The following is a 25,957-nucleotide window of genomic DNA, read 5'->3' as shown; positions in this document are numbered from 1 at the left end:
GATGGTAGAAACAATTTAGATCGGAGACACTTTTAGTTTACTATCACTCCAAGGAGTCATGGCAGAGAAAATTTGTGACAGATGTTGTTGGATCAACGTAGGCTTTTCAGATTTTCTGGACTGATTTGTTAAGGTCAACTGCTGGCCACATGGAGTGACAGATGAGTCTTGCTGCAAAGCAGTGCTGCTGTTGGACAGAAGATAACCTTCGAGTAGCGCTTTTAGTTAACAACTTTAACATTTCTTATAGCCTAGAATTCCTAGCTAACTTATAAAGCCAGAATAAAGTATGTGAGTAAAAGTCAGCATAGGCTGTTATCTCTATATAGTGTGAGGTTTTTTTGAATTACTTTTTGCCATAGGATGTATCAAGGAGTTAATCTTAAATTCTCAATATTCTTGTAAGCAAAACTTGTGTATCATAATATTTGAGAATGGCGTTCTGCTTTGTTGTCTTCTGAACCACCTCCTCAGGAAGAGAGCTTGTTAACTCTTAAGGTATATAATGTTGTTTTTTATCTGACTCTCTTATCTGACTTGCAAATCTGAGCTGTGTTTAGTGAAAACACCCAGGGCAGCTCCTTCCAGGATTCCAGCAAGGCCTGTAGACTACTGTAGGGCTGTGGGTAATTGGAAAAGGCTGCCAAACTCTGCATTTAAAAAACAAAACAAAACAAAAAGCCACAAAAAACAGAAACAAAAAACCCAATTCTGTTAGGAAATGGCACTTATTCCTTCGGTGGCAATATATTTCTGTATGGGGGGGAAAAAATACCGATGACAAGATTCCTTGGATACCCAACATGGTGCATAATTCTGGTCTGAGTAGCCCTAGCTGGGCTACTGAGCTACCAAGGGCTGAAACTGTGGGAATGTCTCTTACAGTTATAAGGTTATAGTATAAGAATATTTTAGAGCACCAGTATAGCAAAGTGTGCTGTGACATTTCGTGCAGGGGCTGCATCTTTCTTTAAAATGATGTTTAAAGTTTGCTGTCTGGGAGAGAGGAGGAGGGGAAATAATGTGTAGTTAAGATGTTTCAGTTCCGTCCTACCTGTAAGGTTGGAGGATATGGTTACAAGTGAGACAGTGAAGTAACAGCTTGATGCAGCTGAGAGAGGAGTTTTTGCTCCCATTTCTACCCTTGTGCAGGACCTGGTGATCATCAGACCCCTCCAGAAGCCATTTAACTTCACTAATATGGCCATGTTATTGAGTTAAAGCAACGCACAGAAGGGTCTGACAAATTCCAGAGCCAGTGTTGAGGGATAGATGTGACTGGAAGCAAAGGAGGGAAAGGATGAGTACATGACAAGGCAGTAAGGAGGAGAGAGACCTCTCCTTGTCATTGTCAGCTAGCTGTTTTGCCGCCTGTCAAGCTGCAGGCATAGGCTTCTGAGGACTGGGAAGCATATTCTGTCCTCTCTTGTAACATCAGTTGCACCAAAACTCTGTTAACGATGTCTTCCCATGGCTGTAACATAAACACTGGCGCTGCAGCCTTTCAGGTGCTTCAGATTGCAATAATAGTGCACGCAAGAACTTCACAGGACAAAAATAAATGTTACAGTGATGTTAGGCAGAACTCCCTGTGCTTGAGTTAGATGGGTTAGACCAGAGTTTACCAGAACAGCCTCTTTCTACTCTGGAAAGAGCAGACTGTACAGCAACGTTGATATTCTAATGAGGTGAGGAAATAAAATAAAAACAAGCACCATGTTCCATAGTACATGTGCTTCTCTTGCTGTATTATCATTAAGGCTTCATTCTTTGTTTGCAAATCCCTCCACTATTCAGTACAGCTGCACATAGTGAGTTAATTCTGCACTGCTGGGGAAGGTAAGTTTTTGAATTTCCAATTTGTGTAGTTGGGAGGGCAGCGTTTGTGGGTTTAGATCCTGCTTCTGCTGCAGCGAGGGTTGTGTTAAGTTCTGCGGCTTTGCACAGGAGGTCTTGGGTAAACAATTACATTTAGAAAGGAGAAGTATCCTTCTTTTCCTTCCAAGAGAAGTGCCTGTAAACATATGAAATAAACATACTGTGAGAAGATGTCACTGTAGCTCCTGGCTACTGATACATTCGTGTTGTCTCCAGTTAAGTGCTGCTGAGGTAGGTCAGCGATTGTCAAGTCCCTATCTATATTTTTGTTGTATCCTCCTTAAATATAAATGAATATATTTAACTTTTCAGTACTTTGCTCAGACTTAGATTGCTAACCTCACAAGTATTAACACACTTAGTTTATTGATATCATGGCTACTGTCTGTAATCAAATTGCCTAAAATTTCATTACTGCCTTCCCAAGTACCTGAGATCTACTAACAGCCTTTCAACGGATATAGGAATAGATTTAAAGAATTTCCTGACTTGTGCTTCTACCATGCAGCCTCTAGAAAACAAAGCCGAGGCAATTGGATTTTGATCACCTGGATCAGATGTTGTGTAGGCCATTTTCTGGTTTTTATTATTAATGTATGTGTCATGACACACTTCCAAGCAGGATTAAATGTCTTTGCTCTGTTTTTGTGCTTTAGACTTCCCTGTGTTTTGTTTTCTTCCTTCTCTCCTCCCTGCCCTTCTTTTAAGTGACTTTTCCAACAACATACAGCAATTTCGGAACGTGCTGGTAATAGAATTCAGGGTTTGTTGTATTTTGTCACTTCAAAGTACAGCCTGCCAACAAGGCTGTTTTCTTGAAGCATCCACTGCCTGCTTTGAACCTGCATTGTAGTGTATGGCCCTCATGCTATTTAGGGTAAGCAGCTGTCTTTGACTTCAGATGGATGGTATAAATCTACACAGAATTTAAAATGAAACTAGTTTAAAAATCACCCTGCCGGTTGTTAAACTACTAAAGCTACAAGCTCTGGTGGTGTTGAAGTTAGGTGGCGCAGGTTTTCATTCACAGAACTGGAATACACTATTGCAACATGACTTTACTGTGGTAGTGCCTAGATTCTCTTGTGCTGATAGTCAAACAGAGTTCAGGACAAGGCGTTAGGAGGTCAGAAGGCTATCTGACAAAGGAGCTTTCCCACATCCCAGGGGCTTACCAGGGCATCTCTTCTAACATTCTTGGGATATGTGTGCTGTGCTGCACCTCTCCTAACATTCCTGGCATAGGTGTGCTGTGTGTCAAGCAGGTCCTGCACTGGAGGCAAGTAGTGCTGATCCAGCAGAGCTGCCTGTCATCTTACTTTATTGATTATGGTGGTTGCACATCGTTTTTATCTCTTGCAGAAGTCACTTTTATATGATTTCCCCGTGTCATTGTGGAAAATAGATGTGTAGAAGGAAATACCTCCTTCAGTTTGGTTCTGAGTGGCACAAGGAACAAAACTGATTAATGAATCGGTTTTTCATCTGGAGAAATGTCTAGCTAAGCTAGATTGGATTGCTAATGGAATGGACTGGTGTGTGGTCAGAGAGATACAATCCCTGTTTCTCTAATATCTAAATTAAAGTGCCTAATATGGAGATTTCTTTGCTATTCAAGGGAAATTAATAAGTGATTTTATTATTTTTCCTGAATTCCTGTTAGTTGATTTCAGCGTTAGGACTTGAATTTGCTTTTACCACTATTGCAAGTATTCAGGTGACATCTACTGGTTTTTGAATAAGGCTTCATTTTATTGACCATCAACCAAATGCAACACGTGCTGCCTCTTGCTGCTGGGCTTTTGTAATGTGGAATACAGCTGGGTTTGTAGTGAGGCAGAGTTAGAGGAGATGTGAGTCCTGAGGCTGGCTGTGTGCTTGGGGTTACTATCAGAAATAAACGCGTCCTGTGTCGGTTCCTTTAGCTCAGCTTTTTGGATTTTCTCCTCGGCATGTCACTGTTATTGCTTTGTTGCTATGATACAGCACTTACTCATGCAATCTGCTGCAGAATATTAGAAGATCTGAGCTGAAATGTTATGTAACTTACAAATGTTTTTACAGCTGATGCTCATTATTTTGCACAGAGGAACGATTCACATCTTTTCTTTCGTGTGAACTGTTGATATCTGTGAGCAACAAGCATCTTTTGCAAGTTTTTCTCCGGAAGAAATGGTCCAAGTATCAGAATTACTGTACAATAATATGGATTGTTCTTTACGAGTGAATAATAACCGTCAGCTTTCTTATAAGATCCCTGAAGCTGTTGTGCTCAGGTAATAGGACTCTCACTGTCAGATGGCAAAGGGGAAGACAGTACAGTGCTCTGATGGTGGAACACAGCAAGCACTTGGGATTTTGCATTTAGTCTATTTTAGCGATAACTTCTTTTTTTGCAAGGAAATGAAAGGATTCTATCAGATGTGAATGTGAAAACCATTGCTGACTGTTGGAAATGGAAGGTGATTGCTGAGAAACTTGAGGAACTGACATCAGCAAAACGTGTTTGAGTCACTAAACTTACAAATTTTAAAGCTTGCTAATTTAGAATAATCCTAGAATGGTAAAGAGAAGCATGAGATCCTTCTGTGTTTTGCCAACCTTTAAAATGAGGCTTAAGATTTTCAGTGGTGTTACAGGGCTGTTGTCTTTTCCTTGTCTTCTTCATTCTGATGAAGCGGCAGTGCTAAAACAAATACTACAGGGGATGAATGAAACTAAGGGATTAGGTTGTCTGCATGTAGGCAGGTCTTGGACATTTTATGGGGGAAAAGCATTCCTTACTCCCAGATTAAATAGGGAATACATTTTTTTTTTCCACCAGAACAAGTGGAATCCCAATGACTGATAGATGAGGTGGTGCTGTGTTGCTGGAGTGGCTGAGAAGAAGCCTGACAGTTCAAGGAACTCAAAAAAAAAGAAAGCCAGACAAAGGGCACCTGGGTTCTCAGCATTGTCCTGGGCACTGTGACATTCATCTGATCTCTCAGTTAAAGCCATGGCTGCCTTCAAACATTGTCAGGGTTTGTTATATTTTATATAGTACACATTACTCAGTAATCTAGCTGATGTACAGCTAGCGTGAAATACTAATGGAGGAATTTTGCTTATTGGCTATTAGAGAACCCACACTATAAAATGAAAATGCCAAGTTGTAGACAAACACATTGCTCTAATAGGCCAAAAGAAGCTGTAGAACCTTACATGACTAAGACTGTAATAAATAACTTAGACCGAAATGTCAAAATTTGGGGTTAATCCTTTTGAGATATTGGAGTTGATTCTCAAGGGAAACATTCATCACATGGTATCAAAAGTATGTGAAGTATGTTGCATCGGGGTTACAAAAAAAAAGACAAAGTTCCTTCAAAGCTGATTTTACAGCGTTTAAGCAGGTTATATAATAAAGGATTAGGGAACAGAATGAGATAAATCGGATGAATGAGAGGTTAGTATGATGCACTGCTTGTGTATGTGACTTTTGGTGAGGGAGAGCTGGTACTTACTGAAGCCTGTGCATTTCAAATAAAGTTAATTCACTTGTTTTCTATATATACATTTACTGCCTTGCATTCATTTGGGATTCCATGAAATACAAGTTTGGAATGATGAGCCATTGTAACATACTTAAACAGATACTTTGAGTGTCTTTCTCTTTTCACAGTATTGCTTCGCTTATTAATTCACTGGTTGTACAACATACTGACAGGTTATGCAAATCTGACAGGTTATGCAAATCTGACAGATTATGCAAATTTTAGTGAACTGAATTTCCTTTTGTGGACCTCAGTGTTTGTTGTTTTTTGGTTTTCTACAGATGCCACCTCCAATGAACAGCAAGATCTTTTTTGTCAGAAGTTGCAGCAGTGTTGCGTCGTCTTTGACTTCATGGACTCTGTTTCAGACCTGAGAGGCAAAGAAATTAAGAGAGCGACACTGAATGAACTAGTTGAATATGTTTCAACGAATCGTGGGGTGATTGTTGAATCAGCTTATGCTGACATAGTGAAAATGGTAAGTAGAGTCTGGAACTGAATGAAGTGTCCTCAATGAACCGGTTTACAGTTGTGATGGCATCTAACTCAGAGTTGCTGTCGGTTTTTTCTGCTTATAAAACACAGTATCATTTGTTAATGGCATCTTGGTTTACAGGATTATTTAGAAAGGCTCGTAAAAAGTAACAAAATTAAAAAGCAACACAACTTGAATGTTTTATTTATTAGCTTATGTACGATGCTTCTAGGGTAATTAAAATGAAGGAATTGGTATATTGCAGGTGTTTGCATTTTGTGTATGCTTTGAAGTCATTCTCATTCAGAAAATGGAAATATTTCAGTGCTACCTGTCCTTGTTTACTTAAGAATCTCAGTGGAATGGTAGCATGAAGTCTTCTGGTAAGGATTCTTGTGGGTGCTAATGTTGACAGAAGGGTTTATCAGTGTGAGAAACTGTCTGTATATAGTAAATACACACTGTGGCTGTTTGTTAGTACTGTTTGGGCCTTAGAGAGCTGCGCTGGATAAGCTTAAGTGCTTCTTTTGAGTTGTAAACTACAGAATGACTTGTACTGTGGCATTTTAGCAAATGGTTTGTTGAATAAGCAACAAAATATGTGCCCATTATCTGCTGACATTGCTAGATTTTTAATACACGTTTTAAAATGCTACTGAGGTCATTTTACTATGTGTATGTATACTATGAGTGCAGGGAACACAACTGAAGGACTTGAAAAATGTTTCAGAATATTGCCAGAATGGATTTGTCTAAAGATCTGAACTTAAAAAAGGACGTGTTGAATCCCCCTTGTGCTTAGGCTCACAGTTGTGTAAACTTTGGTTAAGCTTACATGTGCACGTTGCTGACCTCAGAAGTAACTGTGGAGTAGGTAAGCAGAACAGTTTCAAGCACACCGCCTGCAGCTTTTATCATTTTCTATATGCTGAAGCATTGAAGCATGTTGGTTTTTTCCCTCAATGCTTTTTTCTTTCTGTGAGCAGCAGGACGGTCTTTACTATAAGTAAGCACAGGAACTGTACCATTATAATGAAGGGCTAAGACTGTTGAAACAGATTATTGAAACTCTGCTGATTGTTTTGGCTGTTTCACAGGATACTTGTTAAGCTTTACAAAAGATCTAGGACGCTTTTTTGTGTGTGTGTAGTATTGTTTTTAAAGAGGTGCTGTGTTTCCATACTAAATGGTTTTTATCCAAGACTGTAGGGGACAGAGAATGTCCACCTATTTCTTGGCTTTTCTTTTTTTTTCTTCTTTTCCCACTGCTGGTGGCACCAAGCCTGAACCCTTTTCTGCCTGTGTCCTCTTCAGCCTCTTGTTAGAAGAAAGAGTACACTAACTAGCCTATCATACTTGCTGAAGGGTGAAGAGATTTCCTTTTATACTGGAGTTGTTTCCCTTTCTTGGAGATACTGTGTTAGGCTGTTCTTTTGAGGTTATTGTTGCTGTGCAAATGACTGGGCTCTGTGGATGCTTATTCTTCCTTCCAAGAAATTTCCATCTCCTTTTCTCTCTTAAAATGACAGAAAATGAAGAAGGCCTTAAATGCTCAATGAGAGCTTTTTCAGAGCTTGAGACAAAAGACCTCTCCAAGCCTGAACAGTATTTCTAGTCTCCCTGGCAACTGGCAGCAGAAAAGGTCTTTGCTATGAATTAGGACTAAGTACCAGCTTTCTGAAAGAGCCCTGGATGGGTCTATCCCAATCTACAAATAACATGTGTGTCAAGTTTGAGGCCTTTCTTTGTAGCTTCTATGAGATTTGAAAAAAAAAAAAAAGTATCTTTATTTTTGTCGAGCATTTGTTTTCAGTGTTAATGCATTAAAAGAAAAAGAATTGGAGGTTTTTGCATAGTTTGAAGGTGTATGGGAAACTGTTAATCACAGCCTGAATCTCTGATTCTCTGAACCATCTGAGGTGAGCGATGAGTCAGCTGCAGGAGCAGAGGTGAAGGTAATTTCATTGGAATTACCTGTGTTTTGGTGAGGCAAAGTCAGTAATCCCTTACAGGTATCCAGAGCTGAGATCTGTGCAGGTGAGGAGGTCTCCTAGCATTCCTTGTCTCGGCATGAACTCTGGTACTGTGACAGCTGCTTAGCCAGCACCCCACACTTGTGCCTTGTGAAAGTGACCCTACTCTGCTCTGAGGTGCAGAGCACTGGTTGAAATGATAGCGGTATCTTTTCAGGCTGCCAAGGATGGAGCAAGGTCTGAATGATGTATATCTGTTTAGCCAGATGTGCAGGGCATATGCTGTCAGTTATTTTTTGGTGTCCCTGGCAGCCTGACTTTTATGTAAATTCTGTTTCTGAAGTCTTTGGTTTAAGATGTGAGGAAGAATTTTGCATGCAGGTAGTTTAGAAGGGGTAGCACAGCTCCCTGCTAGGTTGTCTAAAACTAGCAGCTTCTCAGTTTGGACATTCTTGGTAGTACTCTGAAGATAACAGCAAATTAGAGTTTAGCATAATGAATCTTTCTATGAGTTTTAAATCAGTGGGAACTTGGAAAGCTCTAAAACATAGTGAGTTTGGGAGCACAGCAGAAACATCCCTCCAGCCCCCATTTCTGCTTCATTCTCGTTTGTCTACCAACCTCCCTTCATTCTACACCAGCACATAGAAATCTAATGTAAATGGATTATGGATTATCCTAGCAGCAGTGTATTCCGAATTTCAAAAGGTATCACATATCACTATCTGCATGCTGTGAAATGAGAACTGAATCTGGTGTCTCTCCAGATGATCGCTTCTTTGGGAAGCAGTGGGAAGTAGGAGATTCTTTTCTATTTCAGAGCTGATAATAATAATAAAAAAATGCTTTATCTTAATGCTTCAACTGGTACATTTTCAGAGGCCACTTTACAGTAGTTTCTGAGGTTGCTGGGGTTCTGTAAAAGCTGATGGAGCTAGAAAAGCCTGTAGAACTCTGTTATGGTTTGTGTGTTTAAAATCACTGTTTTGGGATAATACCCTCCCCTTACTTAGGAATGAGAAGGGCTGTTTTAAATAATAGAAGTTGCTATTTTTCTGCAACATAGACATGTTTGGTAATTGTTACTCTGTGTCTCAAAATTGTTGTATTCTGTATGGAAACTGAAGCTCTGTGCTAAAAGGTTAACCGATTCCGTCTGGCAGGATGTATCTAGAAATAACAGGTGCATTTTCAAGAGACATTACCAGAAGTCTTGCAGGCAGATGTAGGTGAGCCTTGGTAGGGGATTGGTTTGAATGTTTTTCGTGGTTACCTTCTTGCATATCTGATAGGAGTAGTCATTGTCAAGTAACAGAACCAAGACTTGGTTTTTGGGTTTGATGAAAATCCGCATTCTCTCAGGCTCCCATTTTCTCCCACCCCAGCCAATTTTACTCGTGTCCCTTATGTTTTACAAGACCACACAACAAACTGCAGTGTTTCTTTCCTGCTGTGCGGAGAGCTGTGAGGAGATGGCGTTCCGATGCCCATCCATACAGAACATCACTGACCTTCTAGTCTAGAGCTGCAGTGTCTGCAGCTTTAATGTGTGCCAGCAGGAGACAGTAACAGGGAATGGAATGAAGGGCATAGGAAGAATTGAGAAGTCAGTGTATGCAATAGCTTTGTATTTTGTTTAATGAAGCAGCTGATTCTTCTGTGCAGAGCCAGCTGGGTGACTTCTGGATCTTTTTGTGTCCTTTTGCAAGATCCTTCAAACACTTTGGAGACTCCATGGAAGCTGTGCAGTAGCATTTGCTGCAAACTGTCAAATGCTCTTTCTTTTGTGTTTAGTAGGGTTGGGTGGATAGCAGCTATTTGAAACAGATTTGATTGAAAAGGCTAATGAGTTTGAAATTTAATTGGAAAAACTGGGCTAAATGTGTTCCTGAGAGAACTGCGGAAAATGCAGAAATGAAATTAACTTTGTGTTCTCTATTGTTCATGTTGAAATGATTTAAAATCCAGTGTGTTGCGTTTGGCAGATGACATGACATTTATTTTTCTTTTGACATCTGAAAGATGGGTCTTCTATCCAGACCTGCGTACAGTTAAAAAACCTCCTTTTAAATCAGTTCCCTTGAAATTGATTTGACATGACTAGGTCATACTTAAAGCAACGTGGTAGCCATCTTTGTTAGTTTTTCAAAGTTACTTTGCTAGATCAAAAGGTTACAATTGTTAGCTACGCTTGACTTCCCAAAACCTTGAATTTTCTTGAAATTATTGAAGGTAAAAAACTGTAAGCAATTCTTATGTTTTTTCTTAAGAGTGAAGAACATCTTGAGTGTAAAGAAAGGTTGGTCATTTTTTTTTTCTTTAGCTGGTGTTACTTTGTGTAATTTTAAGACAAAGGCAGTACCTTACTCTGTGTGGTCTGTGGAAGCGAAGAATTGATTCCACTAATATGTATTTTTTTCTATTTCAGATTAGTTCTAATATTTTCAGAACACTTCCACCTAGTGATAACCCAGATTTTGATCCAGAAGAAGATGAGCCAACTCTTGAAGCCTCATGGCCCCACATACAGGTATGGGATTCCTTGATTGTCAAGCCTCCTTTTAAGGCACAAACTGTGAATAGATATCTGAATAATTTTGTACCTTTGGTACCAAAAGTCAGAAGTGGTTTTATAAAAACATAACTGAGGTTTTTATACTTGGAAAAGGGAAAAATGTGTTTTTCTTACTTGCAGGAATATGGCAAAACACAAGCATTCCAAATTGTTTAAACACTCTTCCTTGTTTTGAGTGATATGTAGTGTTAAAGTGTGGTGTGTGTATCTATATGTCTTAAAGATATATGGATATGTATGGATGTTCTGGGTAATTATGTTCTTTATTTAGGAGGTTTGTTTTCTGCACCTGATGAATTTTTGTATGGTTTCAATAAAATATTAAGTGAATGTAAACAATTCAGTTTGTCGTCACAATAACAAAAACAGAGCAGTAGCTTTTATTTGTCTTTTGAGCAAGAATTAGATATCTCCTCATTCTTCACTCCCTCTGTTCAAGATCTTTACAATATAGGCATTGTTTGCTAACAGAAGGTTAGTTATTCTATTGTTGTTCTCCTCTATCAATCTTGTGATTTTTATGGCATCTCTGTATCAATGATAGATTTACTGGTGATATTTTTTCTCAATTATCTGTTAAAAGCTGAACAATCCTAAATCACATGTCATCATCCATGTTCAGATATCGGGTACTCAGATGTGTAGCAACTTCTAATAGAGAGTAGATCAATAGTTGCTAAGTATCCATATGCTGTCTGCTACCCTCTGTCCTTAAAATACTGCATGAAGATATTTTATGTCCTTACATGGGGCATGTGTATCCCCTGTGGGGGGGATGTTGCGCAAAGGCTATGCAAATATCTCCTGAAGTCTGGAGAGGCGTCATTTGACTTCCAAATGCTCCTGTCTCCCAGGAATAAAATTTGTAAATGTTTGCTCAGTTCATTTTAGGACATGAGTGAACTATAGTTCTTACAGGGGAAAAGTCTTGTTGTTTCTGTGACCGTTTCACTTTGTGCTTTAGGTTCATCTATGAGAAAGTGGAAGAGTTCTGTGGTGTTTGTTATCATTTGAAATTTTATTTTTGGCTTTTTCCTCTGCCCTTTTCTAAATGAGTTTTGGCCAGGCTATCTGATTGCTGATTGTGGATTTCCTGCTCCTGCAGTTGATCATTCTGGTCCTCGGAATAGATTTGCTCAGTGCAGCACAATGGAAGTAGCTTGTGTTTTTCTCTCTATTAGTTCTCCTTCAGTTCTCCATCCTGGAACAGTAGAATTGTTGTCTGTCACATAGCCAGTTTTCTGGCTCTACTGTTCTCTGTCTTCTTGAATTTGTTATTTCACTGTAACATAACATTACAGATAATAACGTAGTTAGTTACTAGCAGCAAGTGTAGTCACTACAAAAGAGCATAGACCTTGAGTAAAAACTAGAGTCACTTGAAAGACGAAGCTTTAAAGTTACATTCAAGGTGTCTGTAGCAACCAGCCTAGACTGAACAAGGTGGCATTAGAACCACCCTGTGTTTCTGGGCTTAGGGAGCTGTAGGTAGATGGTGGAATTGTTAGCTCAAAGCAATAGTGTTCTAGTGGTCTCTACAACAATGAACAGCGAATCACTGAAATAGAACAGGTTATTTGTCATAATTCTTTTACCCAAACAGACCGACTGGGAGAACTGAAACTACTAAATCCAGCAATTCTCCCCATGATTTAGTATTCCAAATGGTAACATTTCAGTTGTGCTCAGGAAGGTTAAACACACCGGTCTCTTTATTTGGTTGGTTTGTTTGTTTTTTTCCAAGGTTGAAGTAGCCAGTATCTGTTGTGTCTAGAACCCATCCTTGTTCCCCTTACTGGTACTTAGGATTGTGCTTCTGTTTTCAAGCACTACTGTAGGGGAAAAGGAAGAGGCTGAGTTATCCAGAAATGGCTATTACAGCTTGTGACACTATGGATAGTTTCCTAAATTTCCCAAGGAATCTCAAGATTTTTTGCTTCCTTTTACTATCTGTACATTTTTAAGTGTGGTTTGAGTAACTGTATGTGGCTTTTTGAGCATTAAATGTTTTGTTTTTTTCTGAAAGTTCTCTCTTTAAGTACGGTAGCAACAGTGGTGCTTCCGGAGTTGCCTGGATTATTCAGAGCATTCACATGGTTACTGATGGATCTTCTCTGTACTCGAAATGAGAGATGCCATGTCATCAGATATTGAGAATCTGGCATTAATATTGATTTATTCCATGGCTCTGCTAGGGCATTATGCTTTAGCCTTGTTCTTCTGCTGGGTGTTTATCCCAGTTCCCATATCTATTTATGGAAAGGAGCCATAATTGTCCTCCCTCCCTGCCTTCCTTTAGGGTAAACAAAACAGACCTATTTAGTCTTGGCTCATAACAATTGGTACTCTGGCCCATGGCCATTCTTGTGGCTCCTCTGTATCCTTTCAGGTCTGAATGTTTTCTCTAGCATGTATGGTACTTCACATCTCTCTGTGTTTTGTCATTATCTTATTGGAAAATCCCAGCATTTCATTTGTCATTGCTGTGGCTTTGCTGTGTAGCTGCGAAACTTTGTCATTCTAATAATCAGAACTAGTATCCGATCCTTCTCTCACCTTCAAAGCTTGCTGTTCCTTAGTAGAGCTTTTTCTTATCTCTTTGACTGACTTTGTAGTCATTTAGTTTCATCCTGTATCTACCTTGTCCTTTTCTTACTGATAACCTGATGTTCGTTCTTTTTTATTTTATTTTTTTTAAATCAAGCAATAGCTTCCAATATTGTGGCTCCATTCCAGCAGCTTTCAGTTAACTATTCTTGTTGTGTTCGTTGATAGAAAGATGAACTGTACAAATTCAATACACAATGAAATTTAATTCCAGCATGAATTCCCATGGTACCCTGTTAACCTCCTTCCGGTCATGTGTCCCATTTCAGTACAAACCACTGACACATTTATCGAATTTCTAGCTTGAAAGAGATGGATTAGCTGTGGTTTAGTACCTCTTCTAAGTGAAAATTGTTGAAATACGTGCCTCTATCTGTTACCTCTGCAGTCCAGGCAGTATGTTTGTATTTATTTAAAGTGTGCTTTACTATTATTGCTTACAATTTAACTATTCCTGAGTTGAGAAATAGGCATTGAAAACATGAGGCCCTGAATGCAGCTAATCTGAAGATATCTTTCCTTATGAGATGCCTGAACTATGTTTTATAAGTTGGAAGGTTGCATGTGTTCTCTCCCACCTGCCACTGTTATGGATACACAAGTTTGTCTTGGACTTGTGTTGAATCCAATAGTGTGGGACTTGTGCTCTGCCATTTTTGTGCCTCGCTCTGCTGCTTCAGGCCTTTGCTGCCTCCATCTCCTCTCTGTCTGTGGTCTGTATGGGATCATAGTGAACTGGGGACTTGAAGTCAATAGAAAGAATATACTGCAGAATATACAGGATATTGAAGGTAAATCTGCAGGAGGTCTTACTGTTTGAATGGAGTGCCTGGAGTATAGAATACAGAATATGTAATGCCGTGCTAAGCACTACAGTTTGTATGTATTTCTTCAGCTTTATCAGTGTGACCATTTTAGTTGCTTAAATCTGAAGCCTGTCTTCAGGAGCACCGAGCAAACTTTTCTGAATCTGATTTTAGGGAGTTAGATGCTGTTAGAACACTTAATTTTACCCTCTGTTTAGAAGTGTTTGGTAACTTATTTCTACGTAATGCACTCTTAATGCAGTAGGAAATGTGAATTTGTGTAATACTTCTACTTTGCTGTGGAGTGGTATTTTCGGTTATTGATTTATTAAGCTTAGAATCTTCTGGGAATTAAAATGCATTTGGTGCTTACAGTAAATTGCACTAGAGGCCATGACGGTTTTCATGCGTAGATGTTAAGTACGTGAACAGCCCCAGTGACTCGAGTAGGGGATAAGATCCACACCACGGTGCACTTACTGACTTGTTCAAAATTCTCACTTTGCTCTTTGCAGTTGGTGTATGAATTTTTCCTAAGATTTTTGGAAAGCCCGGATTTTCAGCCCAGCATTGCAAAGAGATTCATTGACCAGAAATTTGTACAGCAGGTAAGTAGCCAGGTTTCCTACCTCAGAGTTAAAGATTGCCTCTCAGGCATAACTGCTGGTTGTTCAGATGAGGCGATACTAAAAAGCTTTCACTCTGACAGAGGGTTCAATTCCAGTTGTTTCAACAGTGATTTCTGCCAAACAATGTCTGCTGCGCAGACAATAATTAGTAATTAGCAACTGCAGAAACGCTTTGTTTTCAGGTATTAGCATCTTTGCTTTGCAATGCAAGATTTTTATTTTTTGTTAATGTAAGCTGTGTTTTAATGATTAGTAACTTACCTCCAGTCAAATCAGCAGCGTGCCAATGGCACTGGTGTAGTGCTTTCATGTTTGTTTTCTTCGTGGAGATTTACGATGGGAAATCTTACAGCAAAATTGTTTTTCCGATGAATAAGTAGCTGAATGTACGTGAAATGTGTTCCAACATGTGCTGAGTTATTACTGGATGGTGTCATTCTCATCTTGTGGTGTATTATATGCAGAAGGAAAATTAAATGAGAAAGCTCATGAGAAAATAGTGTAAAGTTGATTCACCGCACGAAGTAACTATGAAGAAAAATGAAGTAGGATGTCACACCTCACATTGGGCTGGGTGATACTCTAACATTTCTTGTCCAAGGTTACCTCACTGGGGATTTTTACTGTGCCCAAATGCTCATTTTTTAAAGCTTGAGTGTGAAGAGGCTGTCACAGTACAGCAGTGAGAAGTGAAAACGTAGATGAATGCTTCCACTTGCTGCCTTCAGTGACTGCTTATATGCTTGCTTCTTTGGGTTTGCTGTTCTTGTTTGTAGGTGTTCCCTTCTTCTCTGTTTTGTTCAACTTTCATACAAAATTCTAACCTGAATCTGCTGCTGAGCATTGGTATGTGCGTGTCCAAGTCACCGACTGGCGTACAGTTCTTCAGAGCTGTGTTGCAGTATTTTAGCTCCTGATGTTTCATGTAAAGATGGTGCAAAATACACCAAGCTGTCTGTGGGGAGAAAGTGCAGTGGTGACCCTGAGAAATTCCTTCTGAATATGGAAATGAAATGAGCACAATTCTTAAACAGCACTTCCCAGTCCCTGCTGTGCTTGGTGTAGGTGTTGGAGAGCTTGCAGATCTGGACTAAGCAGGAGGCTGTAGTGATTGCTGGAGCTAAGTTCCTGTGGGGAGGAAAATGTATTTAACAAAACCAAACAGGTTGGGGGAAATGCTGCCATTAGAGCCAGACAGAAATGAAGAAACTTGTACTTGGTGATTTCCCTCCCCTCCCCAGCTCGTTCTTAGTGCATTTGCATTCTGTTAAACATCTGTCTCCCTCTCTGTCCCCCAAGGAAATGTGCATGATTCTTATCATAGACTTGTCTCGCAAAACGATTCTGCAGAGAATTATGCTTGTGTTTAACCTTGAAGGCATGAGTAGCATATCGAAATGGGTAGAACAAGATTTCAATTAAGAAATCATAAATGTATGACACAAATTTGCTTCATTCTAATTTCTTGAAGGCTGAGTACAAACCACTTACCCCAAATTTGATAATATCCTTCTTAAAATTTCATCATTATTTTGACAGGGTAATGGTTGGAATGGCTTTGTTGATGTCTGCTCTATGCAGACTTTTCAATATGAAAGAAGTGAAACTGCTGGGTGCACTTAAAAACTCAGCTTTATTCAAAATCTGATTTTGAAAATAACATTGGATATCTAAATAAAATATTAAGTCAGACCAGTTCTGTTTTTTCTAATGCAGACTTTGTAAGTTAAAGATGAAGCTGAGCTCGATTAGGAGCATGACAAAATGTAAGTCTTCCTAATGTAATACATTTCAATTTAATTTTTGAAGTTATTGGAGCTCTTTGACAGTGAAGACCCACGAGAACGTGATTTCCTGAAGACGGTTCTTCATCGAATTTATGGCAAATTCCTTGGCTTAAGAGCATTCATCAGGAAACAGATCAATAACATTTTCCTCAGGTATGCTCTGTCTGTATGTCTGTGCAGGTCGAGTAATATTCTACTTTTCCCTTTGTAGTCTGTGACTGCACTGAAAGAGCTGGGTTGGATCTGTGATTGCCTTTCAAATATCTAAAATTTGTTAGAGATTATTTACTTGGAATCTGCTTCCATTTTTGTCTTTCTTTGTGATAGGTTTATATATGAAACAGAGCACTTCAATGGTGTTGCTGAACTTCTTGAGATATTAGGAAGGTAAGTTTGAACTGACAGAAAAGATACAAAATACTGTGGGCAATGCTCGCTTTGGTTTCCTTGCTTTGGGAATGGGAAGACTGTTACAGTAATGAGTGATGAAGTGCAGCCACTGATGTAATTGAATCCTGTCTGGGTTACCATGTGAACATCTAATTAGGATATCGAGTCTAAATCCTTCTTTTTCAGTGTGTGTTTTAGAGATGGCAGGCAAAATATTTCTCAGGAGTCCTCCCTTGTTGAGGAATATATCAGAGTTTTTCTTTGCTTTGGAAAATGAATGTTAACTTCAGCTCTCAAGTTGAACACAATGCTTTACTTCAGCAGGCTGACTTTGTTCAGAGTGTGTTCATGAAAGCCTTGAAAGTATCTCAGTTACTATTTTTGTCACTAATTCAGTTATTTAATTCTTACTTTGGAAGCTGTTTATGGTGTCTTTTTAGTAATTTTCCAAAGCTGACACAGGTGTGTTTTATGGTAGAAAACTATAACCACAAGTGGCTTAACAGATTGTGAAAGGGATCGGTCATCATGGAAACCAAGCAAACGGGATTCCATTTGCTCAGGTTTATCTAAAATCTGGGGAACAAAACCTAAGGCCTTCCCGAAGGGCTGTCGTTCTGTGGCTGACTCTCACAACAAGGTTATTGAATCAACGACCACTTGGAAGCTTTTTTTCTAGGGGGAAAACTTAAAACGTATTTTCAAACTGCGCTGTTGTAATAATTAAATTATATGCCATCTATTTTGTTCCTCTGCAAGTTGTGTTTAAGTGATTCGGCATGAAAGGGATCAGCTTCCTGATGTGTATGAGCTTTATCCTTAGGCAGCAACCTACTTTAGATAATTTTACCTGAAGGAGGTGATGGTGAAAGTCCTCTCCTGAGTGTCAGTGGGCTGCCACTCTGCTTCTCTCAGCTGGCTGCCACGATACCAAACCTTTAGAGGCTGTGCATATGTGAAGTTATTTTATGGCTTCATAATTACCGGGGTTAGAAATAGAATCAGAAATGGCATTTCTGAATGTACAGGAATTCTTTACTTCTTGCTAAGAAAATCTTGTTTTTGTTTTGAGTTCTTCATAAAAGTAAATCCTGCTTATTCACGTTTTCAGTATTATCAATGGTTTTGCACTGCCACTGAAAGCGGAACACAAACAGTTCCTTATGAAAGTTCTGATTCCCATGCATACTGCAAAGGGACTAGCTTTGTTTCACGCACAGGTAAGCTTTCACCTGTTTTTAAGAGTAGTGCTTTTCTTTGTATTTGCATTTTAAACTAATGGAAGTTTGAAGCAGTGTGCGTTACAGTGTCAGCATCTGGAGCTATTTGTAAATGTATTTGCTTTTTAACATCATGCAGATCTTGTTTATAAACATTAATTTTGAGATAATGCTTAGCGTGTATTAAAAGTGAAGGAACATAACAGTGATTTGAACTCACATCAGCTGAAGTGGGAAGCTTTTTGTTTGGCGGTCTGTCACACTGAGCTTCATTTAATCCCAGGCCTTTGTTCTGTGCTCTTATCACTTTTTAAATGTAGCCTACATGCTGTGTATCAAGGAACCCTGAGCATGGCCAGGTGCTTATTTCAGAAGTGCTTTATTTTATTTTTATTTTTATTTTATTTTTATTTTATTTTTATTTTATTGATTGCGAGGGGGGGAAGGGTGTTGGGTAGAAACAGCAGAAATGCACAATGGCTCAGCTAGAAATTATGTAGATCCGTGACATGCTGTCAGAATGCAGCAGTTATTCATTTGACTTCCATTCTCATGCTTAGTGCGGCCTTTCATCTTGTTGGAGGAATAATGTATATTCTTGCCAGACAAACGGCACTTAAACATTGAATACATTTGATGTAAACTTACAAGTAATTCAGTTTGGCTAATTAAAAAATAGCTTTGTTAACTTAGTCTGCCTGCTAATACAGCTCCTTTATAGACAAAATGAGGAAATGAGTTTCTAATTAAAGCAAAATCATTATGACTGTATAGAGTACAAACAGGATTGAGAGCTCAGTTAAGTCTGTATATGAGAATTGGGAGTTAATTAGATCACTTGTCTCTGAGGTTTATTACTGTGTGATAGGCTGCCATGTGAAATGAAGGAGCTGGTCACGTGCCAAAGGTACCTGTCTCCTTGATAGATCATCACTGCAAGCTGTCCATTTTCTGTGATGTTGAATCTCGTCCATTGGTACCTACAAGGATGCTCTAAATTCAGCTGTACTGGATACTGGAAAGCAGCATTTGGTTTGTTGAGCAGGCTGCTTGCCTATCCCACAAAGCAGCAGTGCTTTGTACTAAAGCAGCACTTGGCAATGAAGGAGCAGAACCATCGCTGTGTTTCTGCCTTCATGTTATGCTCAAACCAGCACAGTCTGGCAGGTGTAACCTCACTGCTGTGTTTCTACAGCACAAGGAGCCTGCCCTTAAAAGATGAAGTCTTAAAGCTGGCTTCAGTTTGAGCCTTTGGTGTCTTTGAACAGTGGATAAGTGGCACGGCAATGCCTTAATGGGAATTTGTGGAGTCTGTGTGTGCCGTACTGTTTTTTGAATCCACATACATGTCCTTATCCTTATGAGCAGCAGCAGGAAGTTAGGCTTATTGTAATGGCCTGTTTTAGGATAACAGATTCAGAAAGGAAAGAAAAGAAGGTAACTCTTGATTTCAGGTTTGGCAGCAGGCATGTAATGCACAGAAATAATTCTGTGTCTGGGTCACATTGTGAGATGAAGCACACCGTGATTTCTCAAAATCAATCTGGATAGAATTCAGAAGTGTAACCATCATTGTGTGGCTTCTGTACATGGCAGAACTATGGTCGTTTGTCACTTAACTGTGTGCCAAGCAACTAACCAGTGTGTCACTAAGTGAGTATAGAATGTGCAGTATCACTCCTCAGGCCCTTGGGCAGCAGTCACTGGGCAGGGGGGGGGAGGGGGAAGAACACAGCGTTGGGGTTTTATCCTTTCTTATTTGTTCATGCTCTGAATGCTGTCATGATAAGCTGTGCTGTTTAGTTATGCTGCAGTGTCAACCAGTGTCTGTTTAAATAACTGTGTGACTTACCTTCTAGCTCGCCTATTGTGTTGTACAGTTCCTGGAGAAAGACACAACTCTAACAGAGCCTGTAAGTGTTTTTCAGTCACATGTTTTTCTGGTTTTAATTTCAACTTCGTATTTCAGTGCAGGTCACTGGAGCTGCAGAGCAGCGCTATCTGATATCTTCATTATGATCCATAGGTGTTTTTTAGGGGAGAAGAAAAGTGTAGGAAAAAGTCCCAGGTTTGAAAGTGTGGTTTCTGTTCACTTAGACTTCTTTTATAAAGCAAGTAGTAAGTGAAGGTGTAAGAAACTGGAAGTGCTTGAAATGTAGATGTTAAAACTTGATAGGGCCACTGATGAAATAGCACATGGATTTTTGTTGGGCTGTAGGTGAAGCAGTATTTTAAGTCCATCCAAAGGCTCCATGAGCGCCTCCCTGTCATTTTTCTGGCAGGAACTGTCTCTCGGGGTCAGTGCAGAGGACGTGTGTTCCGAGCTCATGTAGCTATGGCTTATAGTCTGCCTTAGGATGGTCTTGATGTGTGCAGAGCTGACAGGAGCTCATTACCTAACCCTGCTGAGTGCCACAGCCTGTACATGGATGGGATTTCATGTCATGAGAATCAAGCTGAATGTGCAGCCCTTGTGCGGAAGTTGTGTAGCAGGTGCCTGCTGGTGTAAGTCAGCTTTATGGGAACCTCGTAGCCCTGGGAGGAGTGTTGAGCGTGTGTATTTTGTGCTGTGAGAACAGTACGAATTCAGATCGACGTTTGTGCAGTACTGGGAAAAAAGGCTTTGAACTTCAATGTGCACATACCAGCTTTTCAGTGTAAGAGCGTGGTCAAGTTGGAAACTGATACTCCCTCTAATGAGCGAGGAATAGGTACGTTGTGGAGGCGTGTACTTTATAGCAGTAACATATCGTTACTTTGTCAAGCTGAGAACGTGGGTCCATGTAGGGAATGAAGTGTATTCAGCACCCATTGCCCACTGTTGGAAACCGGACTGTTGCAGCTGACCCAGCTCTGTGCCTTCAATACCACTACATTCGTGCTCCAGGTTACAGAGATGTTCGGTTCTAGTAGCTTTTCTTTGGAAGATGAACCCATCTGAAATGATTTTGGCTTCCTGGTGTTGTCTGGAGGAAGGGAAGGTGCTGGCAGACCATACGTGTACCAACTTGTTCTTCAGAAATATAAAATATGAAGTCCTCATGTGCAGAGTTCCATCTGAACTGACAGCCAGACTTGTAGTTTGCATATCCCAGGATATAATCTGGTGAGACCTGACATCATTAACTCCCTGTCAGCACATCACCTGTGGCAGTACGCACAGCTGGGAGCCAAACAGCCAGCTGGGAAGGCAAAACACCATGGGAAAATGGCATTGTGGAAGGCATTCACGTAGTAGGTGAAGCTGTGCAGTTGGGGACGATCTGTTAAGTGCTGCTGTCCCAAAAAAGCTGAGGTCTTTCTTCAGTGCTTGAAGGTGGTTTCTGGGTCTGAAACACACAGTTTGGGTTTTCTTCAGCCAGTGCTGGTGCTTCAGGCCGGGTGCTGGGTCAGGTGTCTGTTCTGGGGAACAGCTGCTGCTCCTTTTGCTAGAGGTGATTTCCCTCTTCTCTTGCCCCTCTGAGGGGCCGTGCTTTCCAATTACATTTCCCAAAGGGTTTTTGCAGTCTTACATGAGGTAGTTTCCAGTGTAGATACTGAAATAAATTTCTTTGTAAATTCCCATCATTTCCAGCCTTTGACACTTCAAATCATAGAAGAAAAAGGGGTACGGTGGAAGCCAGGGCTCCTGTTTGCTGTTAGTGCAGTCTGTGCACTGCTCTCTGTTGTCCTGCAAAGCCCACAGGGTGCAGTGCTCTGCAGAGTGTGTCAGGAGGGAACAAGTAAGAGAACAGGCAGTCTGCGTACAGGGAGATGAGCTTCATTTTGGGGTGCTTGGATGATATCGACACGCTATCAGTGAGTGTACGTGGTGCAGTGGGAGTAGGTAACAAAAGCAAAAGGTAAACATTGAAATGAGACAAAGTATTTTCATGGAATTGCTTTTAGCCTTATTCAGTTTCTATTGACCATCTGGAGGGAAAAACAGACTTGTTCTTTTTCTCCTCCGTCTTATCAGATCTGTAACAGAAACGTGCTCTGGTTTAACTTGCTCGTTTCTCATACAGGTAATCAGAGGACTGCTCAAATTTTGGCCCAAGACTTGCAGTCAGAAAGAGGTTGGTTTTGTCTTCTCTCTCTTCTGTTTCTTGAGCTGTGCTGCACACTGCAGTGCGGCCGGGCTGTGCTCCACATCTCTGCTGCGCTTCTCAAGAGATCTTGCAAGACTTGCAGCTCTTGAAACTTTATAGAGCGCTCCTCTTTGTCATGCTACTCAGTGGAGTTAAAACTGTGCTAGATGTGCATTCCAATTAAGATACCATATAGAGCAATGGATTTTTGAGCATCCAGCCCACTGGCACCATGGGCTGCCTTCTTTCAGCCTGCAGAAAAGCCTGTGGATCCCCAGGCGCTGCCCTGTGCGCATCCTTGTGTTTAAGCCGTGTTTTGTTTCTGTTCACACTGTCAATATAAACCATCCTCATACTTGTTGATGTCTTTTCTTTCATACAAACAGGTGATGTTTTTAGGTGAAATTGAAGAAATCTTAGATGTAATAGAGCCGACACAATTCAAAAAAATAGAGGAGCCTTTATTTAAGCAAATATCCAAGTGTGTGTCAAGTTCACATTTTCAGGTAAAATAATAATAATAATAAATCACAAAATCAACTGCATTAATTTGTTTCCTGGTTGCTGACCCCTGAGCTTTGCATTTCAGGTTGCAGAAAGAGCTTTGTACTTCTGGAATAACGAATATATCCTTAGTCTGATTGAGGAGAACATCGATAAAATTCTACCAATTATGTTTGGTAGTTTGTACAAGATCTCCAAAGAACACTGGAACCCGTAAGTAACTCTCACTGTCTGCAGTACTGGGAGTGCACAGCACTGAGCCCACTGCTCTGAGCTGAGCCCATACCCTTGTAGACACGTCTGCATGTCTGCCTTGGGACTGGATGACACCTGCTAAAATGGATGTCATTGTCAGCAATGTCATGTGTCACTGTTCTCATTATGATGGAGGACTGGAATCCACTCCAAAAATGAGGGAATTGGGATGTTCTAATGATGGTGCATCTCAGGTGTTGGTTATTACATTTCCTACTTGTTTTTTTTCATACTTGCAAGACAAAATAATGACACTGAAATCTGAAAGTAATGCAAAGTTTGGCCGTGCTCAGTGCCCCCAACTGAGTCAATCTGTAGAACACAGAGAGCTTTCTACAGGCAGAAGCCCAAGGAGGCAGGAGCTTTATGCAGTCTAAGCAAATGAGAGCCCTCAGAGACTGAGATGATTCTGAATGGATCCAGGTGGTCTGTGTCAGTGCAAACCTACCAGCTGAGCCTGAATGGAACTACAGGACACCTGACTCTTGGAGCCTTAGTAGTGCCTGTGGGCCTCAACAGCTCCAAACTGTGACCCTCTTCCCCCTGCTGCAGCCAGAAGGTGCTCTGTACTTTAGGAAGGGTGTGAAAGACACGACTTAACTGTACCCTTTAAAGGCAGGAAGTTCAGGAAGCAAGTACAGCCCTGTGGTTTTATTCTGATTTTAACAGACAGAGAAGCTGATTTATTTCTATCTACCTGCCCAGTGTCATCTTAATTGTTCACTTAGGATCAGGCTTTTCCTCTCAGAAAACCAGTAACCTAAGTAAGCTTTTGTCTTCAAACCATGAGATGGTCAGCATTCAGATGGTGTGGGCATTTCTGACAGAACTGATTGGCTTTCTAGTGCTGTCACAGTACCAGCAGTTATACATTAGGTGATGACCGGAGCTGGGAGTTTCAAGTTAAATACTTGTTTGTTTGTTAATGGAGGGAACTGCAGGACAAAATTTTCTTTCACAAACTGGGCTTTACAGCAGCACCTTAAATACAAAGCGCAGGGTCCAAAAAGGAAACCAAACGGTTGCTTAGTGAAGTATTTGCTGATTCTGATGGCTGTGCTCCTTCCATTCTAGAACCATCGTGGCACTGGTCTATAATGTGCTGAAAACACTGATGGAAATGAACGGCCAGCTTTTCGATGAGCTTACCAGCTCCTATAAAGCAGAAAGGCAAAGGTAACGGGGTTTGTTTTGTTTTCTTTGCTTGTCCAAAAGGTTGGTGATGATGAATCCATGCCTACAATGTGCCAGCTGAAATCTAGCACTGAGCTGCTGAGGCTGCGGGGTTCTGTAGAAGCACACAGTGGATACTGCTGCTGTGGGTGGCACCTGGTGGGAGAGAAGTGGGCTCAGGTGCTGCAGGGGCCACCTGGTGCTGGCTCTGCTTCAGGGGCTGTTGGCTGGAAAATACCTCACTGCTCAAACACCCGTTATCCCACCAGCCACCCAGCAGCGCTGCTGGAGCTGTGCTGGCAGCTAAGGCTCCTTCCAGCAGTTGTACTTACACTGGCTCGAAGCGCTCAGTATCTTTCTTGTTTCCTAACTGCAAAACCACACTACAGCGATCAGCTGACACTCACGGCAGAGCACAGTTAGTGTTTTACTGCTCATCTTTACTAATCTGTATGCTTGCTTTTAATGGATGAAATGGAACGCCTCTGAACATAGCTTTGGGGAAAAATCCTTAAGCTGCAGATTACTGGGTGTAGGCTACAGTTGTTTTGGTACCTGCTTTGACACACTGCGCTTAAAGACGCACCTGAAATGGATACTTGACTCTTTTCCACAGAGAGAAGAAGAAAGAATTGGAACGTGAGGAGCTGTGGAGAAAGCTCGAGGAGTTAAAGCTGAAGAAGGCGATGGCAGAGAATCAGAACAGCACTCACAATGTGCTCAATGCACACAATCCAAGTGCCAAATAAAAGAAATGAGCCTCCACTCGGCAAACACCTTTTTGTACCCTTTTGAGATACGTACAACTTTGCAAGATAAACCTCATCAGTGCAGTAGGAACAGCCGACTTTCCTCTGGCTAAATGTAAATGAGAAGATTGGAATTTCAATTCAGCATTTAAGTGATGTCAGTACCATGGCATATTGTACATCTGTCTCATTATCGATATCTGTCACTTCCAGCAGTTTCATAGAACTGAATTATCATCCTTAATGAGTGAAATAATTACGGGAGTGGTGAGAATTATGACTTGAATTTTTGATTGTGTTGCACATAGGTGGTATAGTTTGCTATGTACATTTTTTCCTTGTTTTATATGTGCTTTTCACATCGCTGCATACCTTGGTGAAGATGATAGAGGAGGCTTCTAGCGGTGCTGTATTTTCTCAGATAAAACCAAGGTCCGTTACCAGTAGCACGAGACACAGAGCGTCCCTCGCAGCACTGGAAGGATCTCTCAGGTGGTGCTGTGCATGAATTCCTGACTGAATTCACGTGTAACTTTTGCATAATTTCACTTAGTGTGAGACAGAACAGGGAGAGAAGCTCAGCTTCAACAGGGCAGGATGGCCCACGCACTTGGTTACACACAGTGAGTGCCTCTACTTAAAATTTCCCCCTGCTGCAGCTGAGGATGGAGCTTTGCTTACAGAGCCCATCGGTGATTGCCCTGCTCAGCCCACAGAGGGCTGCGGAATAGCGCAGTTCTCCTGGATGGAGAATCTGGTGGAGCACCTGGTGGATGGATGAGCAATACTAAAAAGGGGCTTTTTGCCTTTCAGTAAGGAGGAAGGGCTGTCAGTAACCAGGTCCTTGTTTTATTTAAAGAAAATGCAGCCCACCTCGTGGGGAGTTGACTTTGGAAGTCTTGTCTGTCACCTGATCAAGTACCTTTCACATCTTTTATCAGAGTACCATTCCAATCTCATCAATTGCAGTTGTGTGGAAAACTTTTGTAATGAAAGATCTTTGGGGAACTGAGCAGCATTCAATAAAGTCTTTATGTTTGTATTTAGTGCTGTAATCACATCTTTGTGCTCATACAGACCAGAGTGTTAGAACGGCCCTTACCAACGACCCTTGGCCTGTACCACTCTTGGCAGCATCAAGGCACTTAGAGTGTGGCTTCTAAACCTCAGTGTGTGCCTCGATTTTGCTCTGGGAATCACCTGAAAGTAAATTAGTACATTTTGTCCCAGAACACTTCCTTAGAAGGCAAAGAGGAAAAAAAAATTGGGAGTACACTTACTTACCACTTAATAACCAAGCCATTAGTGGAGGATGGAAGAAGCAAAATAT

General features: G+C 40.7%; 1 protein-coding gene across 3 annotated transcripts in view; it reads left to right on the top strand.

Annotated features, from left to right (window-relative positions):
* The window catches only part of PPP2R5A (protein phosphatase 2 regulatory subunit B'alpha), a 36,128-nt gene extending 10,455 nt beyond the window's left edge, over positions 1-25,673 (top strand). For all 3 annotated transcript variants that reach the window (XM_015857311.1, XM_015857313.2, XM_015857312.2), the window contains exons 2-13: positions 5,696-5,892; positions 10,291-10,392; positions 14,366-14,458; positions 16,289-16,419; positions 16,594-16,653; positions 17,768-17,876; positions 19,736-19,789; positions 21,884-21,934; positions 22,333-22,452; positions 22,536-22,663; positions 23,780-23,881; positions 24,495-25,673. In XM_015857311.1, the coding sequence (XP_015712797.1) occupies positions 5,696-5,892; positions 10,291-10,392; positions 14,366-14,458; positions 16,289-16,419; positions 16,594-16,653; positions 17,768-17,876; positions 19,736-19,789; positions 21,884-21,934; positions 22,333-22,452; positions 22,536-22,663; positions 23,780-23,881; positions 24,495-24,627 (1,280 nt within the window). In that variant the 3' untranslated portion in view covers positions 24,628-25,673. The remainder of the gene's footprint in view (positions 1-5,695; positions 5,893-10,290; positions 10,393-14,365; positions 14,459-16,288; positions 16,420-16,593; positions 16,654-17,767; positions 17,877-19,735; positions 19,790-21,883; positions 21,935-22,332; positions 22,453-22,535; positions 22,664-23,779; positions 23,882-24,494) is intronic.
* Positions 25,674-25,957: the final 284 nt, after the last annotated feature.

Source organism: Coturnix japonica, chromosome 3 (genome assembly GCF_001577835.2).
Source record: "Coturnix japonica isolate 7356 chromosome 3, Coturnix japonica 2.1, whole genome shotgun sequence".
In the NCBI taxonomy this organism is placed as follows: domain Eukaryota; kingdom Metazoa; phylum Chordata; class Aves; order Galliformes; family Phasianidae; genus Coturnix; species Coturnix japonica.
Note: the sequence above shows the minus strand (reverse complement) of the source record. Positions and strands in the feature narration are given on the sequence as shown.